Here is a 14042-nt window from a genome sequence, read left to right as displayed (position 1 = left end):
TTGAAATATGTCCTAAAAATATGTAAAAATGCATCACATGTTATTTTATTATTAATCTTATGCATATTTATGCCTGATCTTTGCACCTCAGTCCTTAAACATTTGCTACATGGTTAACTCATTTTATCCTATTTTTTTAAGAATTAAAAATCTGACATAATTGGATATATCGGGCATTTAAAGGGTTATAAAAACATCACATGTTGGCTGTTTTTATTTAGTAATAAAGTTCATTAAGAGATTTGAGCAAAGAAAGTTGAATTTTTGACTCCAAAATTATTTGCTGCACTCAATTCCCTAATGACCTTTTCTTTTATTTGCTACTCCCTGCTATTATTGGGCTAGAAATGTTTCCCAGTATATCGTTGATATATATACAGTGGGGCAAAAAAGTATTTAGTCAGCCACCGATTGTGCAAGTTCTCCCACTTAAATTGATGACAGAGGTATGTAATTTTCATCATAGGTACACTTCAACTGTGAGAGACAGAATGTGAAAAAAAATCCACGAATTCACATTGTAGGAATTGTAAAGAATTTATTTGTAAATTATGGTGGAAAATAAGTATTTGGTCAACCATTCAAAGCGCTCACTGATGGAAGGAGGTTTTGGCTCAAAATCTCACGATACATGGCCCCATTCATTCTTTCCTTAACACGGATCAATCGTCCTGTCCCCTTAGCAGAAAAACAGCCCCAAAGCATAATGTTTCCACAGTAGGTGTGGTGTTCTTGGGATGCAACTCAGTATTCTTCATCCAAACACGACGAGTTGAGTTTATACCAAAAAGTTCCATTTTGGTTTCATCAGACCACATGACATTCTCCCAATCCTCTGCTGTATCATCCATGTATCCATTTTGGTATAAACTCAACCCGTCGTGTTTGGAAGAAGAATACTGAGTTACATCCCAAGAACACCATACCTACTGTGAAGCATGGGGGTGGAAACATCATGCTTTGGGGCTGTTTTTCTGCTCAGGGGACAGGACGATTGATCCGTGTTAAGGAAAGAATGAATAGGGTCATGTATTGTGAGATTTTGAGCCAAAACCTCCTTCCATCAGTGAGAGCTTTGAATGGTTGACCAAATACTTATTTTCCACCATAATTTACAAATTATTTAAGATTCCTACAATGTGAATTCCTGGATTTTTTTTTTCACGTTCTGTCTCACAGTTGAAGTGTACCTTTGATGAAAATTACAGACCTCTGTCATCAATTAAGTGGGAGAACTTGCACAATCGGTGGCTGACTAAATACATTTTTGCCCCACTGTAAGTGTTTACAATAAAGATAGTAAAATTAAACATTAAGAAAAACTAAAAATTCATGCCATTTGGGGTAACACAACCAAAGTTATAACCAAAAAAAGTACCTAAAAAAATCGAAAATGTCCCAATTATACTCTGAGGGTCAATCACAATGAATCACTTATAGGCACATCTTAAATAAAAATATCAAAACCTTTATATTTTGACTCAAATGCAATTTTATTGTCAGAATGTCATTCATAAACATTTTTTAAATATGTAATTTATTTGTTTAAAACATGCTAACAGTTTTATCTAAAGTCCAGTCGGAGTCCATTTTGAAGCAAAATAAAAATATCAATATTTTTATTGAAATATAAAACATTTTGGGTCATTTTTTTACGTTAATTTAATTAATGCATGCAAGTAATTTAGTTGAATAACCAAAATTCAGAAGTGTGATTACTCTGATTTAAAGATTGATTGTTGGACAGTACTGATAATTACTCATGCTGTCAAAGGAGTTTATTTTTTTAATAATCCAATTTTTGCATTTTAATTAATCATGACTAATCGTAATGTTATTAGAATGTCAAAAAGTAAAAAAAAGTTATTTTTTACATTTACTTGTATTTGTTGAAAACTTGCTAACAGTTGCATCCAAAGTCCCATCTGGATTTATGAGAAGTGACATTCTTCAGCGAGCACACCAGGATGCTTGACCTGATCACTGACCGAATAACAACCTGCTTCTGCTGCAACTTTCAGGCAACCATCCGCGGATAGCGTAAAGAAGCATGTGCGCTCAAAATAAATTGGACAATCTGCATTCATTCTGTACAGGATTCATGCGACAATATTTTGTGATTAATCACGAGTTAGTGCGCTAGCCTTTGACAGCACTAAAAACTAAAAATGGATGAAATAACTATTTTTGTCCTTTGAATTTTTCCTGGCTAAGAACGGTTTATTGTGATTTCATTTAAAAGACTCTCAGCACAAAATTGTGAAGTACAGTACATATAAAATGATACATTTTGTCTTACAAATATAAAACTTAAAAGTGGTGTGTGCAAATTATGTGTTCAGCCTCCACGTCTACTTTGGTGAAGCTGCATTTTACTTGGGAGAGCAGGAAGTGTTTCAGTCATTTCTCCAGCTGTTTCTACTCTGTTTCATCACTGCTTTATGGCACTTTTCCACAGCAAGAATCTATACGGTTTTCAGTATTTATTTTTTACTGGAATAATACACACATCAATAGTTGTTTGATGGACAGGTATGGAGATTAATTTGTGTTTTTATTACAAAAAACTTTTTTTTTAAACTGATTGTTTTGCGTTTGAATTTTGTGAACTGATTTTTTTTTACATCAAATTATGCTGACAATTTTAGAAAAAAATCAGTGTTTTAAAAGTCTGTAAAAGTAATTCAGTGTAAAATTATTCCCTGCTTCAAAAAGAAAGACTCACTTCTGGTAAATTAACACAGCGGTCAAGTGAACATGTTTCTCTACGTCAACAAGCAAGTTTTTGGATGGGAAAATTGTGATATTAAGTCGGTTCTTACCGGAGACTTCAGTGGATTATGGAACCCCCTCCTGTAGCTGTCAAAAAGGCAGCTGTGATCTTGGCTCCTCCATTGGCTTCTCTGAGAGACACCGGCAATCACCGCAGCCATCCGACTTTCAGGTATGACTGTAATCTCACTAAAATACTATTAACACAGTAAGCATAAAAGGGATTTTCCAGAATTATCCTAGTAAATGTGTCTAATTACATCTGAAGCTCTCTCACTGCCACCGCCTGGCGCCGTCGCTTTTTTTTTTTTTAGTGCCTCACTCTTACTTTCCTCATCCACAAATCTTTCATCCTCGCTCAAATTAATGGGGAAATCGTCGCTTTCTCGGTCGGAATTGCTTTTACTGCTGGGGCCTCACATTGTAAACAATGTGAGGAGCCCTCACACCGGTAACGTAACGCGCACATTGTCTGCTACTTCTGGTACAGGCAAGGCTTTTTTATTAGCGACCAAAAGTTGCGAACTTTATCGTCGATGTTCTCTACTAAATCCTTTCAACAAAAATATGGCAATTTCGCGAAATGATCAAGTATGAAACATATAATGGACCTGCTATCCCCGTTTAAATAAGAAAATCTAATTTCAGTAGGCCTTTGAAGCTTCACAACAAAGAAACACCGGCTGTGTTTCGGTGCTAAAGGCAGCTGCACTCCACCGCTTTCCACCAACAGCATTCTTATTTGACGTCTCCATTATTAATTGAACAAATTGCAAAAGATTCAGCAACACAGATGTCCAAATTACTGTGTAATTATGCGATGAAAAGAGACAACTTTTAGCCGTAAGTTGTGCTGGGTTAATATGTCCCCTCCAACCAATAACGTCACAAACACGCGTCATCATCCGCATCATCATTTCGTGACGTTTTCAACAAGAAACTCCGCGGGAAATTTAAAATTGTAATTTAGTAAACTAAACCGGCCGTATTGGCATGTGTTGCAGTGTTAAGATTTCATCATTGATGTATAAACTATCAGGCTGCGTGGTCGGTAGTAGTGGGTTTCAGTAGGCTTTTAAGACTAACGGTATAAGCAAGCGATCTTGTCTCAGAACCAGCCAATGAGGTGTCAAGTTCGAAAACATGTGACAAGGGTGTTACAAAACAGCATTTTTAATTTTTATACACGGAATTTTAAAGCACTGAAATTGTCAATTTCAATGAAATTGTCAGCTTAATTTGATGTACAAACAAAATCAGTTCACAAAATGCAAACGCAAAAAATTCAGTTGTATAAATTTAGTGTTCAAAAAAGCTTTCGTAATAAAGACACCAAATAACCTCCGTAGACCGGCTGCTGACAAATTTCCCGGCATTGTGAGTTAGGAGTTTAGCGTTTAAAAACTTAAATCCTGAGCTGTTGATTCACCTTAAAACAGCAACACATTTTACCCCTCATTTTTTGTCTCTCTGTTCACATATTGATCAGAAAGCACTTATTTAACGTCTGTCTTGATACAGAATATTTTTTTAAATACATTTTTCACATATCGATTTATGATCAAAATGGAAACTTGTTTTTTCCTACATTTTTGTTTTGAATATGTTATACTCGCTGGGGCTTGACCGACTTATTTTAAGAACCTCGAAGGTGTTATTTATCCAAATTTTTCTACATTTTCAAAACATTTATAATATTCCACATTTACATACAATCAAATACATAATAATAATCAAAACAAGTACAGAAACAGTACAAAACAGCACCAGGGGGTTGTAAACTCAATAAAGCAGCTAAAGAATGCAAAATATATATATGTGTAAAGCCATTGGCTCAGACAAGTTCTGTAAATAATCCAAATTTGGAGCACAGTTGTTGTTCTCTGTTAGATTCACCTGAGCAGTGTTTTTCAACCGTTTTTCAGCCAAGGCACATTTTTTGCGTTGAAAAAATATGGCGGCACACCACCAGCAGAAGTCATTAAAAAACAAACTCAGTTGACGGTAAAATTTCGGAGCAATTGTTGGATATGACACAGTAACCAAGTATGCATGACTATAGCTCTTGTCTCAAAGTAGGTATACTGCCACCACCTGTCACATCATAACCTAACTTATTTGGAGTTTTTTGGTGTTTTAGTTCTTGTCTTGCGCTCCTATTTTGGTGGCTTTTTCTCTTTTTTTGGTATTTTTCTGTAGCAATTTCATGTCTTCCTTTGAGTAATACTTCCCGCATCTACCTTGTTTTAGCAATAAAGACTATTTCAGTTGTTTTCATCCTTCTTTGTGGGGACATTGTTGATTGTCATGTCCGGTTTGGATGTACTTTGTGGACGCCGTCTTTGCTCCACAGTAAGTCTTTGCTGTCCTCCAGCATTCAGTTTTTGTTTACTTTGTAACCAGTTCAGTTTCAGTTTCGTTCTGCATAGCCTTCCCTAAGCTTCACTGCCTTTTCGTAGGTGCATTCACCTTTTGTTTATTTTTGGTCTAAGCATTAGATACCTTTTTAACCTCATGCTGCCTCCCGCTGTTTCCGACATCTACAAAGCAATTAGCCACTGATATGGAAGATACTCAACAACAACACATCATTTGCAGATTATAATTACTGGTTTGCAAAAAATATTTTTAACCCAATGAGGTGAAATTAGATAAACTCCCACGGCCCACCAAACTGTATCTCACAGCACAGTGGTTGAAAAAGACTGCACTAGAGCAGTGGTTCTCAAATGGGGGTGCGTGTACCCCTGGGGGTACTTGAAGGTAAGCAAAGGGGTACGTGAGATTTTTTTTAAATATTCTAAACATTCAAAAATCCTTTATAAATATATTTATTGAATAATACTTCAACAAAATATGAATGTAAGTTCATAAACTGTGAAAAAAATACAACAATGCAATATTCAGTGTTGACAGCTAGATTTTTTGTGGACATGTTCCATAAATATTGATGTTAAAAATATCTTTTTTGGGGGAGAAATGTTTAGAATTAAGTTAATGAATCCAGATGGATCTCTATTAAAATCCCCAAAGAGGGCACTTTAACTTGATGATTACTTCTATGTGTAGAAATCTTTTTTTATAATTGAATCACTTGTTTATTTTTCAAAAAGTTTTTAGTTATTTTTACATCTTTTTTTCCAAATAGAAAAAGAAAGACCCCTACAATATTTTGCACTGTTATACAATTTAATAAATCAGAAACTGATGACATAGTGCTGTATTTTACTTCTTTATCTCTTTTTTTCAACCAAAAATTATTTGCTCAGATTAGGGGGTACTTGAATTAAAAAGAAATTCACAGGGGGTACATCACTGAAAAAAGGTTGAGAACCACTGCACTAGAGCAGTGGTTCTCAAATGGGGGTACGCGTACCCCTGGGGGTACTTGAAGGTATGCCAAAGGATACGTGAGATTTTTTTTTAAATATTCTAAAAATAGCAACAGTTAAAAAAGCCTTTATAATTATTTTTATTGAATAATAATTCAACAAAATATGAATGTAAGTTCATAAACTGTGGAAAAAAATACAACAATGCAATATTCAGCGTGGACAGCTAGGTTTTTTGTGGACATGTTCCATAAATATTGATGTTAAAAATTTCTTTTTTTGTGGAGAAATGTTTAGAATTAAGTTCATGAATCCAGATGGATCTCTATTACAATCCCCAAAGAGCGCACTTTAAGTCGATGATTTTTTCTTTGTGTTGAATTCTTTATTTATAATTGAATCACTTGTTTATTTTTAACAAGTTTTTAGTTATTTTCATATCTTTTTTTCCAAATAGAAAAAGAAAAAGAAAGACCACTACAAATGAGCAATATTTTGCACCGTTATACAATTTAATAAATCAGAAACTGATGACATAGTGCTGTATTTTACTTCTTTATTTCTTTTTTTCAACCAAAAATTATCTGCTCTGATTAGGGGGTACTTGACTAAAAAAAATGTTCACAGGGGGTACATCACTGAAAAAAGGTTGAGAACCACTGCACTAGAGCAGTGGTTCTCAAATGGGGGTATGCGTACCCCTGGGGGTACTTGAAGGTATGCCAAGGGGTACGTGAGATTTTTTAAAAATATTCTAAAAATAACAAAAATTCAAAAATCCTTTATAAATATATTTATTGAATAATACTTCAACAAAATATGAATGTAAGTTCATAAACTGTGGAAAAAAATACAACAATGCAATATTCAGCGTGGACAGCTAGATTTTTTGTGGACATGTTCCATAAATATTGATGTTAAAAATGTCTTTTTTTGTGGAGAAATGTTTAGAATTAAGTTCATGAATCCAGATGGATCTCTATTACAATCCCCAAAGAGCGCACTTTAAGTTGATGATTTTTTCTTTGTGTTGAATTCTTTATTTATAATTGAATCACTTGTTTATTTTCAACAAGTTTTTTGTTATTTTCATATCTTTTTTTCCAAATAGAAAAAGAAAAAGAAAGAACACTACAAATGAGCAATATTTTGCACTGTTATACAATTTAATAAATCAGAAACTGATGACATAGTGCTGTATTTTACTTCTTTATCTCTTTTTTTTCAACCAAAAATTATCTGCTCTGATTAGGGGGTACTTGAATAAAAAAAATGTTCACAGGGGCTACATCACTGAAAAAAGGTTGAGAACCACTGCACTAGAGGGTGACAATGCCAAGCACTATAAAACAGTGCCGATGGGGGCAGTACAATCAGGCCTCCGTGTTTGTTTCCACACAATTACACAACGAATAAGTATATAAGAAGGAAGTAGAGCAACTTGTTTTGAAGGAACTTCGCTCCTGACCGGAAGCGGAAGTGTGAGTTGGTGAGCGGAAAAGTTGGCGGAACTACCAAACATTTGGAGTGAATTTGGCGGCGGCGAGAGTATCTAAATCTGTTTTGGCGGTTGAGCATAAGCTGTTTTGTGACTGGATCGAGATGGAAGGGGATAGTGACGGGATGTATGAGGATAGTATGGAAATGGATAGGACTAGAGTGGAGAGAGGAAAGAAGGGGAGAGGAGGGAGTGAAGGAAAGGCGAGTACTAAAAGAGTGCATGAAGACGATGAAGAGGTTGATAAGAGGAAAAGGGTTATGATGGATGAATATAAGATAATTTATACATTTAAATCAAACCAAGATATGAATGACATTAGTTTGATGACTCTGGTTAAGGGATTAAAGAAGGACATTGGAGAGGTGGAGATAGCGAAGGTGCTCAGGGACGGACGGCTGTTGATTAAATGCAAAAATGGAGAGCAAAAGAACAAAGCAATGCGATTGCAAAAACTGTGCAACAAAATAATAAAGGAAAAAATCGAAGTGGGAGAACGGAAGGGGGCAAGAGGAGTCGTGACAGGAATCCCAAGAGGAGAAAATTTAGATGATCTGAAAAGAGAAATAAAAGGAGGAACTGTCACTACGATGAAAAGATTGATGGCATTTAGGAACGGTGAAAAGACTGAGAGCGAATCCGTGCTAGTGCAATTTGCAGAGGAGGTCCTACCAGAGAGAATCATGATTGGGTATCTAAGCTTCTATGTTAGAGCTTACGTGCCACCCCCAGTACGTTGTTTCAAGTGCCAACGCTATGGGCACATAGCTAGTGTGTGTCATGCTAAAATGAGATGTGGAAGGTGTGGAGGGGAGCATGAATATGGACAATGTGGAGAAAATGAACAGGTCAAGTGTTGTAATTGTGGCGGGAATCACACAGCAGCGTATGGGGGCTGCATCATAAGAAAACAGGCAACAGAAGTACAGCAAATTAGAGTTGAACGAAATATTACTTATGCAGAGGCAGTTAAAATAAGAAATCAAGAAAGTGCAGAACAGGACAGAAGTGAAAATAGTTCAAGAAATAAAAAACAAGAGGCAGCAAATACAGGAATTTCCATGGATAAACTAGTTGTATTCCTGGCTTATGTAATAAATTGTACAGAACAGGCTAGAAACAAGACTGAGAAAATCAAAATAATTGTCAAAGCAGCAGCAAAGTTTTTAAATTTAAAAGAATTATCCTGGGAACAGGTGCAAGGTGAGCTACAGAGAGTAGACGAGACCGAGTCATGTTACCACAATCCAACGCCATGTTAATTGTTCAGTGGAATGCCAGAAGTCTGATAGCAAACGGACAGGAATTAAAGGGATATATTAATAATATGAAAAATAAACCACATATAATATGTATTCAAGAAACATGGCTGAAGCCAAAATTAAACTTTATAATAAAAGGATATATAACGATACGTAAAGATAGGAATGATGGGCAAGGAGGAGGATGTGCCATATTTATTAAGGAAGATATGCATTATTCAATATTAAAAGTAAAACAAGAACTAGAGATAGTAGGAGTAGAAGTATGGAATAATAAAGAAAGATACAAAGTACTAAACTTCTATAATCCATGCAAGAAATTAGAAATTCACCAACTAGAAACAATAATGGAGCACTGGAGTGGCAATATTATTTGGTGTGGTGACTTTAATGCACATAGCACAATGTGGGGTGAAAGGGATGACTGGAATGGGGATACATTGGAAGCACTTTTGGAGGAAAAAGAACTGGTGTGTGTGAATGATGGGTCGGGAACAAGGTTAGATGTCGTCACGGGTAAAGAAACAGCAATAGATTTAACACTAGTGTCACAAGGGTTAGCAGGAAAGGTGGAGTGGGAAGTAAATAAATACAGCACAATGGGAAGTGATCACTATCCAATCGTCATTCACATAAACATAAATCATAGGACAGAAAGCACTAGGATAGAAGGAAGATGGAAGTATAATCATGGTGACTGGGAGAAATTTAGGGAAATTACCGACATAACTTTAAAGGAAGTAGATATAAATCAAGATATTGAACAATTAAATACAGATATTACAAAGTGCATAATAGAAGCAGCCGAACAGAGCATACCAAGGAATAGTATAGGGAGAAGAAGGAAGATAGTGCCGTGGTGGACACAAGAGTGCACAGATGCAATACAAGAACGGAATAGAGCATTTAGAATATTGAGAAGAACACATAATTTCCAAGACATGATCCAGTATAAAAGGCATCAAGCTAGAGTAAGGTATGTTATTAAAAAAACAAGAAAACACCATTGGAGAACTTTTTGTGAAACACTAAATAGAACTACTCCTTTAAGCCAGGTGTGGGGAATGATCAAGAGAATGTCAGGGCTCAGAAAAGAACATAAAAATCATGTGATGAAAGATGGAATGCGGAGTGTGGTAGGAAATAAAGAAAAAGCAGAACTTTTAGCAAAAACCTTTGTTAAAGTGCACAGTAATGATAATTTGAAAAATGTAGAAAAACAAAAGAGAGAAGAAACAATTAGTGTAAATATTGAGGAAATGAAGGAAGACAACGATAATAGTTTTATCAACACTGTGGATATGACATTTTCTTTGGATGAAATGGTTCGAATTTTAAAAAAAGTTAAAAATACGACGGCAGGGAAAGACCTGGTGAGTTATCAAATGATCAAAAATTTAGGTAGCATCGGCAAAGAAGTGGTCTTGAAATTATATAATAGGGTATATGAAGAAGGAAAATTACCAGATGAGTGGAAAACAGCTGTAATAATTCCAATATGCAAGCCAGGGAAAGATCCGGAAGAGGCAGGAAATTATAGGCCGATTGCATTGACCTCAAATTTGGGCAAAGTAATGGAAAAAATGATTAATGAAAGATTAATATATTATTTAGAGTCAAAAGAAATTATAAAAAACTACCAAAGTGGTTTTCGCAAAGCAAGAAGCACAAATGACCCAGCAGTGCAGCTGGAAGAGGAAATTAGAAAGGGACAAATAAATAAAGAAAGTATAATTGCGGTATTTTTTGACATAGAGAAAGCGTATGATATGTTGTGGAAACAGGGGTTGCTGATGAAACTAAATAGGATTGGGATTAGAGGAAGAATGTACAGATGGATAAAAGACTTTTTAACAAGTAGAACATTATTAGTAAAGATAGAAAATGAATATAGTAGAGAATACAAAGTGGAAAATGGGACCCCACAAGGGAGTATAATAAGTCCAGTACTATTTTCCATCATGATAAATGAAGTTTTTAGTGAAGTGGAAGGGTTAGTGGAGGTGGCATTGTTTGCTGATGATGGAGTGATGTGGAAGAGAGGTAGAAATACAAATTATATAGAAAAGAAGATTCAAAAAGCGGTAAATAATGTTCAAGACTGGGGGACGGCTTGGGGTTTAAGATTCTCTGTTGGAAAGACAAAAGTCATACATTTTACGAAGAGGAAAATACAAAACAAGCTCCAAATAAAACTCTATGGAGAAAACATAGAAGAGGTACAAGTTTTTAAATATTTAGGAATATGGTTTGATAAAAATATTAACTGGTCAACCCACATCAGCAAGATAATGGAGAAAAGTAAAAAGGTGTTAAATATAATGAGGGCTTTGAGGGGTAAAGATTGGGGGGCTGATAGGTTAACATTGAAAACAATATATATCACTTTAATTCGGTCTGTTATCGACTACGGATGCATTATTTATCGATCTGCTTCTAAAACTCTACTTGAGAAAATAGACCGGATCCAGTCGCAGGCGTTAAGATTATGTTGTGGAGCTACTAAATCTACTCCAGTGGCAGCATTACAAGTAGAAATGAATGAAAAACCTTTGGACATGAGGAGAGATCAACTCTCAGCAGTTTATTGGGCAAACTTAAAAGGATCCAAGCAAGGACATCCAACCCGTCAAGTGCTAATAAATTGCCAAGAAAAAGGGAAGAAAAAAATGAATAGTTTTGGGTGGATAATAGGAGATATATGTAAAAAAACACAAATTGACAATATTAAAGTGAGCCCTACAGTACCAATTCCTGCAATACCACCGTGGATGTATGAAAACCCAAAGGTAGACATGCAGTTACTGAAGAATAGACATTTAAATAGTTACCAAATAGAACAACGGATTGAGGAAATGTTTTTTGATAATATTATGATATACACAGATGCATCAAAAACTATAAATAGTAAAGTAGGAGCTGCTGCAGTTATCCCACAGAGAAATATAGTGTTGAATAAAAGAATTAGTGATAAACTATCTGTTTTTACGGGGGAATTGGTAGCAATTTATATGGCAGTTAACTGGATAGAGGAAAACAAAGCTAGGAAAGTAGTCGTGTGCTCGGACTCCAGCAGTGCATTGACGAGCATAAAAAACATAACATCAGAAACAAGACTAGATATAGTTTATGAAATAGTTCAGGCAATCTACAGAATAAATAAAGCGGGAGGTGTGGTAACATTTCTCTGGGTTCCTGCTCATGTAGGAGTTGAGGGAAATGAGTTAGCTGATAGATACGCAAAACAAGCAACCACTAAAACAGAAGTAAACATGGAGATTAAGCACAGTAAAGAAGAAGTGAAGAGCATAATTAAGATAGAACACAATAAAAAGTGGCAGGATAATTGGAATAAGGAAACAAAAGGTAGAGAGTTTTACAAAGTCCAGAGGAAAGTAGGTGTAATGAGAGGAGGGGGTAGAAATAGGAAGGAAGAAGACATTATGACTAGAATGAGATTAGGGCATACATATCTAAATAGTTCACTAAAATTGATAGGCAAACATACTACAGGGCTGTGTGATTTTTGCCACCAGATAGAAAATGTTGACCATGTCTTAATACAATGTAGGAAATATAATAGAGAAAGAGAAATACTGGAAAATAAGTTAGCAAAAGAAAATATTAGGTTAGAAGTGGGAGATATATTAGGATTGCATTCAGAAAACATAGGATATAAAGCAATATACACATATTTAAAAAACACTGGGTTAAGTAAAAGAATATAGAGTAGGGATCCACCTCGGTCCACACTCCATTACAGTAGGTGGCGGTAATGCACACCAGAAGGTTGCTTGCCAACCGCCATAAAAACAAAAGAAGAAGAAGAAGAACTTGTTTTGAACCTTTTACCTGAACAAAATATGGAGAGTCCGGAGTTAACGTTTACTTTAGCCTACACTGTTTTCTCTCTCTGCTTTGTTTTTACGCCCAACGAGTTTCGCTCGGCAGGTTTGACGATCCAGAACTTATTTTCTTCCTGGTTAGGAAGTGAGGACGTGGGATTTGTACAATATCATGTCAGGAGGAGCAGCCTCACTCTTCTGGTCCACTCGGCACTGCCACTAGGTACTCTTATTTACTCTTTAACATCAACATTGTTCATTCTATACCTTCTACAGCAACACTTCACATTCTACAGCACCGTCAATACATTGTAGATGAATATATTGTTTATCAGAACATTATTGTTTATCAACACATTCCATGACAACACAACACACGTAAACATCCCGTATCTAACTGTAATTATTGTGGGTAATACACAATGTTGCCTGTCAGACTACAATAATTACACTTTAATGCACTGTAGCACTTTGAGGTTGTTTGTTCAATGTGAAGTGTTTTTACAAACAAAATCTATTATTATTATTATTATTATTACTTTACACCTCTGGATGGTTCGCTGCTGACTGACACTGATAACTGGTTGATAGATGACTTTAACCTAAGATCAATCATCAATCAGTCAAGGTTTATTTATATAGCCCAAATCGTTAGCAGAGGTGGGTAGAGTAGCCAGAAATTGTACTCAAGTAAGAGTACTGTTACTTTAGAGATGTATTACTCAAGTAAAAGTAAAGAGTAATCACCCAAATATTTACTTGAGTAAAAGTAAAAAGTATGTTGTGAAAAAACTATTCAAGTACTGAGTAACTGATGAGTAACCTGTTCGTTTAATGATTACGGCAACAAATAATGCACAAAAACATAAAAATAGCAATGAGCAAATTCAGAGCCAGGAATATCTCTTAAGCAACTAAAACAATATATATTAAGTAATAATACATTAAAATAAAATAAAAAATTAAGGCAAATTGAGCCACAATAACTTAACAGCACCATGTGCTCAGTAGGCATTGATTGATTGATTGATTGATTGAAACTTGTATTAGTAAATTGCAGTACAGTACATATTCCGTACAATTGACCACTAAATGGTAACACCCCAATAAGTTTTTCAACGTTAATCAATTACTTAATAAATGACCAAGTCGAGGTGATCTACCTCATATGTACATATACATACACACATATCATATATATTTATATATACATATACATACACATCATATATATATCTACAGTATATATATATATATATATATGTATATATATATATATATATATATATATATATATATATACATACATACATACAGTATATAATTTATATTG

The 14042-nt window shown here is 35.0% G+C and overlaps 1 protein-coding gene across 3 annotated transcripts in view; it reads left to right on the top strand.

The window, feature by feature from the left end:
• Positions 1-7484: 7484 nt before the first annotated feature.
• Positions 7485-14042, top strand: part of tmem129 (transmembrane protein 129, E3 ubiquitin protein ligase) — a 19208-nt gene continuing 12650 nt past the window's right edge. For 2 of the 3 annotated variants that reach the window (XM_061901536.1, XM_061901534.1), the window contains exon 1: positions 12692-12932. In XM_061901536.1, coding sequence (XP_061757520.1) covers positions 12728-12932 — 205 coding nt within the window. In that variant the 5' untranslated portion in view covers positions 12692-12727. Of the gene's footprint in view, positions 7556-12691; positions 12933-14042 lie in introns of those variants that run through there. The other variant, XM_061901535.1, reaches the window with a different exon arrangement.

This window comes from Nerophis ophidion, linkage group LG05, assembly GCF_033978795.1.
Source record: "Nerophis ophidion isolate RoL-2023_Sa linkage group LG05, RoL_Noph_v1.0, whole genome shotgun sequence".
Lineage (NCBI taxonomy): Eukaryota > Metazoa > Chordata > Actinopteri > Syngnathiformes > Syngnathidae > Nerophis > Nerophis ophidion.
This window is presented reverse-complemented; position numbering and strand designations above follow the sequence as displayed.